At 42.7% G+C, this 6,102-nt stretch overlaps 1 protein-coding gene across 1 annotated transcript; it reads right to left on the reverse strand.

The window, feature by feature from the left end:
- Window positions 1-1,441: 1,441 nt before the first annotated feature.
- On the reverse strand, window positions 1,442-5,179 carry LOC129766739 (uncharacterized). Its single transcript, XM_055767338.1, has one exon. The coding sequence runs from the start codon at window positions 5,177-5,179 to the stop codon at window positions 1,442-1,444; it is 3,738 nt and encodes a 1,245-aa protein (XP_055623313.1).
- Between the last annotated feature and the right edge of the window lie 923 nt (window positions 5,180-6,102).

Consider the following 6,102-nt stretch of genomic DNA (forward strand, 5'->3'; position numbering starts at 1 on the left):
GGGGAGGCAGGAGGGATAAATTTCCATGTGGTAACCGTACTTGTGAATTCTTTCATTAATTTCTCTTGGTCAACATTCTTCCAGGTTTGCATAAGTTCTTTGCTAGCGTCCTGAAAGTTAGTACCACAGTCGCTGTGAATTTCGATCGGTGTCCCTCTACGTGCAATAAAATTTTGTATCGCCATAATGCATGATGCTGTACTCAGACTGTATGCGATTTCAATATGAATGGCACGTGTCGAAAGGCATGTAATCAGGACTCCCCAACGTTTTTCTGAGCTTCTTCTGACAACTACCATTATAGGGCCAAAATAGTCTATACCCACGTAAGAAAACGGGCGACAGTACGCAGCCAACCGTGCCTCGGGTAAACTACCCATTAGAGGGGGAACGGGATTAGCATGGATTATCTTGCATAACTGACAGTCTGCTTTTACCTGCTTGTATATGCGTCGTATTCGGGGAATTATAAATTTCTGGCGTAATTCATTGAGTGTCGTTTCATGATTACGGTGGTAATATTTTTCGTGGTACATCTGCACTATGAGTTTAGTACCAGAATGCTTGCCTGGTAATATTATCGGGGCTTTCGTTTCGTTCGTAGCAAATTTACAAGCGTCAATGCGTCCGCGCATACGAATAATGTCGTCGTGGTCTACGAAGGGATTTAATTTATATAGAACGCTGGTTTTCGGCAGTGAAAATTCTTTTTTATTAGCGTTTGAACTTCTTAGAATCGCCAGTTCGTCGGCAAATGCTTCTCGCTGTATTTGACGGTAGATGTGTCTTTCCGCTCGAATCAGTTCCGGTGATGTAAGAGGGCCGAGGATCTTGGTTCGTTTCTCGGAACTAGCTCGTATATTGAAAACAAAACGTAATATATATGCTTCCACTGAGATCAGCCGCTTCCACGACGAGAAGTCATCTATGTTGAGGACAGGTGCGGCGGAGGTCACGTGTAACAGAATATGAGGACGCAGCTCTTCTTCAGTTTGTCTGGATCCTAGTTGATGCCATGGCCAGTGAGTTTTAGGTGTTCCTAGAAATTCTGGTCCGCAGAACCATTTACCCTCACTTCGGAGATCAGGGGGTCGATGCCATTTTGTGCCATTGTCTGCGATATTTATTTTTGTAGAAATCCAACTCCATTCTGAAATGTTGGTAAGATCCAATATTTCGCTCACTCTGTGAGCGACAAATTGGCTGTATTTCCTATGGTCGGAACGCAGCCAACAAATCACGTCTCGTGAGTCACTCCAGAAATATCGCCTAGCTATTTTTGTAGAAAGCGATTTACCGAATGTGTCGGCCAGTCGAGCGCCTATTACAGCTGCTTGAAGTTCAAGGCGTGGTGTTGAAGTGTACTTAAGGGGTGCGACTCGTGTTTTGGCCGCTGAGATTGTAGTTTCAATTTTATCATTTTCTTGAAACCGTAGATATATCACTGCTGCAATGCCATTTTGGCTTGCGTCCACGAAAGTATGAAGCTCGACTTCGTTACAACTCGTGATGTGCATATTCGATAGCACCTTGGGATTTGAATCTTCTCCACGAGGGGCAACCAGGAGAGCCATGTAGTCCAATTACTGAATTGTTCATCCGAGATCGGATCATCCCATCCGATCTGACTGCGCCACACGTCTTGGAGAATTACCTTCAAATACATCAGGAAATGCGAGATTAATCCTAAAGGATCAAAAATCGTCATTAGTACCCGCAGCAATTCACGCTTTGACGGTACCCGACTTCCATTGAGTATACTCTTGTCGAAACGATTGTAATTTATTTTATACGTGAAACGGTCGGTTCTCGTACACCACCACATACCGAGAACTTTTTCAGTGGATAGTTCAGTGGATAAGTCGAGACATTTTTCGGTAGTGCTACCTTCGCTAAGAGCTTCAAGCACTCGTGAGGAGTTTGAGATAAAGTTGCGAGTCTCGAACCCTCCTTGTGCATGTATATATTTTACGTTCTTGGCTAATTCGATAGCCTCTACTTCACTTTCCACACTGACTAACATGTCATCGACATAGTGTTTCCGTGTAATTACATCCACTGCAGCAGGAAATTGTTGAGCGAATCGTGCGGCATTCTTGTTCATAACATATTGTGCGCTTGATGGAGAACAACATGCTCCAAATGTCATGACTTGCATGATATAAACTGTCAATTCACCACCATTCTCCGGCCAGAAAAATCTCTGGCAGTGTTGATCGCTTGAATTTATTCCAATCTGGTGGAACATTTCGCGGATGTCACCACTCAGTGCTATGCGAAATTCGCGGAATTGATACAATATACTAACCAAAGACGTTAGCAAATCTGGCCCCTTAAGTAGGAGTGCGTTCAGAGAGATGTCATGAACTTTAGCCGCCGCATCCCAAACCAGGCGAACTTTATCCGGCTTATTAGGGTTGGTGACAGGGAATACTGGGAGGTACCAGACCCGATTACGTGGCTCCTGTAGTTCAGTGGATGTGAGTTTCCTAACATAGCCGCGTTCTATGTACTCTTTCATTTTACGATCCAGAATTTTAGCCAGTATCGTATCTTTCAGCATACGTTTCTGAAGACATTGTGTCCGGCGAATCGCAAGTTGTCTACTATCGGGTAAGCGTGGGTTATCGTATCTCCAAAGGAGGCCTGTTTCATATCGATTATCATGTAACTTGGTTAAACCTTCCAGCAACTCCCTAGCCCATTCTTCTTCCGACGATATCAGAATTCTCTCCGGCTTGCTTATACCCAAGCACTCCCATGCGAAGAACTGTTTCATAGCGTTGTGTAGATCGTCAACCGGGGTCTCACATATATGACAGCAATGATGTGCGACGTCTTCGGTTACCTTCGTTACTCTCCCACCATAAATCGTCCACCCAAGTCTTGTTTTCACGGCGATGGGATCGTGCGAATTTCCTTCTTTGCTTTTTATTGTGTTTATTAGAAACGCATTATTGGCGCCAATCAACATCCTCGGACGTATACTACGATATGATTGGAGTGGTAATCGACGTAGGTGATGATAATTTTCTTTGAGAACGGTGACATCCATCGACTGCTCCGGCAGCAAGAGCTCATTTACAGTTTGTACATTTCTAATAGTGTACCTCTTCCCTGGGTTTCCGTGATTGGCGATCTGTAAATCAGTCAACCGGGAGTCTTTTTCATACCGGCAGGTCCCACCGGTCCATTTCAACCATAGTGGGGAAGCGATCCCTTTCGCTTTCAATTCATCCGCCAAATTCTGCTCTAGCAGTGTTACAGATGACCCATCATCCAACAGCGCGTAAATCTCTGCTCGAGTGCCAACACCGTAGAGGACAATTTTAACAATTTTGAAAAGTACCGAGCTCGCCACACTCTGATGACTATAGTTTTGAGCGACTTGACTGGTGGATGGTTGCGGTTCAAATTGAGGATTCGTTGGTTCGGCGTTTCTATTTTGATATTGATCCTTTTGATCATTGTGCAATAGTTCGTGGTGTTTGAAACTACATCCGTTTATTCCACAAAGTTTATTTATTCTGCAGCCGCCTTTATGTGGTTTTAAGCATTTTCTACAGAGATTGCATTCTTCAACAGTTGCCCAACGAGCATCGTAGCTCAACTCTAAAAATCGTTTACATTTTTCGATTGTAGTGCAATTGGCTTTGCACACGATGCACGATGGGGATGATCCAGCGTATGATGGCTTATTCGTATTATGATTTATGTGTTTGTCATATTGGTCCGGCGAGCTGACGTTACTGTGCGTGTTCACGAAGGTAGTGGGTTTCCTAATTGATTTTACATCTGATGGTGGGATACTCGGTAAGTTGACTGAGCTAGCGGCTTCTGCAAGTTTAAAAATCCATGCAGCAAATGCATCAAGATTGGCTACTGGTAATGATTGTTTATGTAATGCCCAGGACAATTTCATTGATGTTGGTAATTTATCAACAAGGTTGTGAAGCAAAGATAGGTTACAGCTGTATTCGTGAATTCCACAAGCTTCAATCGTCGCGTAGAGATTTTGAACAGAAATAGCGAAGTCCACGAGTGTCTGAAGTTTATCCTCACGCAGTGCAGGTATATTAGATATGTTGTTGATAAGGCTGAGAATTATAGCCTCTGGTTGTCCAAACAATATTTTTAGGGTTGATATGATGCGAGGAACATTCGTTGGAAACAATAAGAACCGTTTAACTGCATCATATGCCTTGTCCTTAAGGCATCTTTGTAGGCGAAATAGATTTTCGTCGTTTGAGAATCCGCAGAGCTGGGTGGTATTATTGAACGTGGCCAGAAAGATTGGCCATTCTTCTGGGTTACCAGAGAATGTTGGCAGCTCTTTTGATACCGCTTGTCTCGCGGCCAGTTGTCTACGGGTGAGAAGACAATCCGTTGGATACTCTTCCGGACTAAGCAGTGAATTTTTTACACTGGGAACGACGGTTTCTTGACGGACTGATGCATCAGGTCGAACTGATTCACGTTCCGGTGGGTTAGCTACTATATGCTCTTCTAAGCCCTGATTCGCGGTAGCTAAATCGGTTTTTTCGAGCCATTCCTGGACCTTTTCAAAGGAATGTTCTTCTTCGTTGTTGAATGGAGGTTCCTCATTTTCGATTTCCTTCAATAGAGCGTATTTTGTTGCTAAATATTTCCGCTTATTTGCCTCCTCCTCTAACTGCAATTTTCGTTCCTCTTCTAATAGTTTAAGCTGTAGTTGTTTCGTTTTATTCGACTTTACGGATTTCGCTTTCGATGGTGCCTTTTCGTGTTGTAAATTCCGTTCATATTCCAATGGTTGATTTTGGGGTATCTTCAATTTTTCCGATTGAGCGGACATCGCTTTCGATTGTGCCTTCTCGAGTTGCTCGTGTGATCTTAATGTCCACGCGTTTACGCATTTTGGACACTTCCAATCCTGGCTTTCTACTTGTTGCGATACTCCTACACGAGAAAAATGAAACCACTTATCACAGTGGTCACACTGCACCATCTCCATATCGTCGTTTCCTCGACAAATCTGACAACTGCGACCCATTGCAGAGAGATTGAGGTAGGTCTGCTTGTCTTGCTCTGGAACATCATCAGTGTTCGTTTTGCCTTTCTTTTGTGGTACTCCCTTCTTGGATGACGATGAAGCTGTGGCGTTTGTCGACTTCTTAATGCTTGAGCTTTTTTCAGCCATGTTTGATCTCAGTAAATGAATTTTATAAATTGTTGCAAAATGTTGTCAACAAAACTATATGCAGGTTTTCTGATTTCATAAATTTCCTTTATTCCACAGGACAAAAAAAAATATAAAATTCCTAGAATCAATTGATCCATATTATTTGTAGGTATAAATATAGAAATTCCTTCTTACGTTTAGTCTCCTAGGTATGAGTTGTCCTGCATACAATTAGACAGACTCTTATGTTTATCAATAGCTCAGAATGACAAGAAATAATTCAACGAATTATTAAAATTAATTTCGACTGCAATTATCTGCGTATTCAATTCACTCGCGCACAATGGTATCTTTATAATCTAGATGAATTTCACAATGCCTCGAATGATCTCTAGATCTCTTTATTGTTTATACATTTCAAGGGGTTCTGATGTAAGGTGCGACGAAATGTAATACATTTCGGTAACAAACTCATTCTGTTAACCACAATAACCTCGAAAAGAAAATCATTGCTTCATTGCGATCGAGATTAGCGCAATTGCAATCCTTGTTGAAGGCAGCTTTGCGACTGGCACGCGAACCCAAAAAAACTTATAACATTCCAGTAAGACATTCAAGATGCTTGGTATTCCCCAAATATTTTTTTGGCGCACAACCTTATCGCCTGCTTCGTCATATCGTCAGTTTAATGCATTGATGCATTCTCAAAGGCACCAATAAAGCCCTTCTGATGATGGAAAACAAACAATGTTTACTGCTTGAAAAAAGACTGAATTATGCCACACAGCTTGTTCTCTGCTGTAACACCCATCGATGCGAATTCGCTGATGAGTTTGTCAAGAGCGACCGCCTTCACCACCAGCGGGGAGAGCTTGATTTGGTTGCTGCCTGGGTAACGGCGTTTACATGTTCGACCGAAATCGCCTACTTCGCTGTTGTTC

The sequence above is a fragment of the Toxorhynchites rutilus genome, chromosome 2 (assembly GCF_029784135.1).
Source record: "Toxorhynchites rutilus septentrionalis strain SRP chromosome 2, ASM2978413v1, whole genome shotgun sequence".
Classification (NCBI taxonomy): Eukaryota; Metazoa; Arthropoda; class Insecta; order Diptera; family Culicidae; genus Toxorhynchites; species Toxorhynchites rutilus.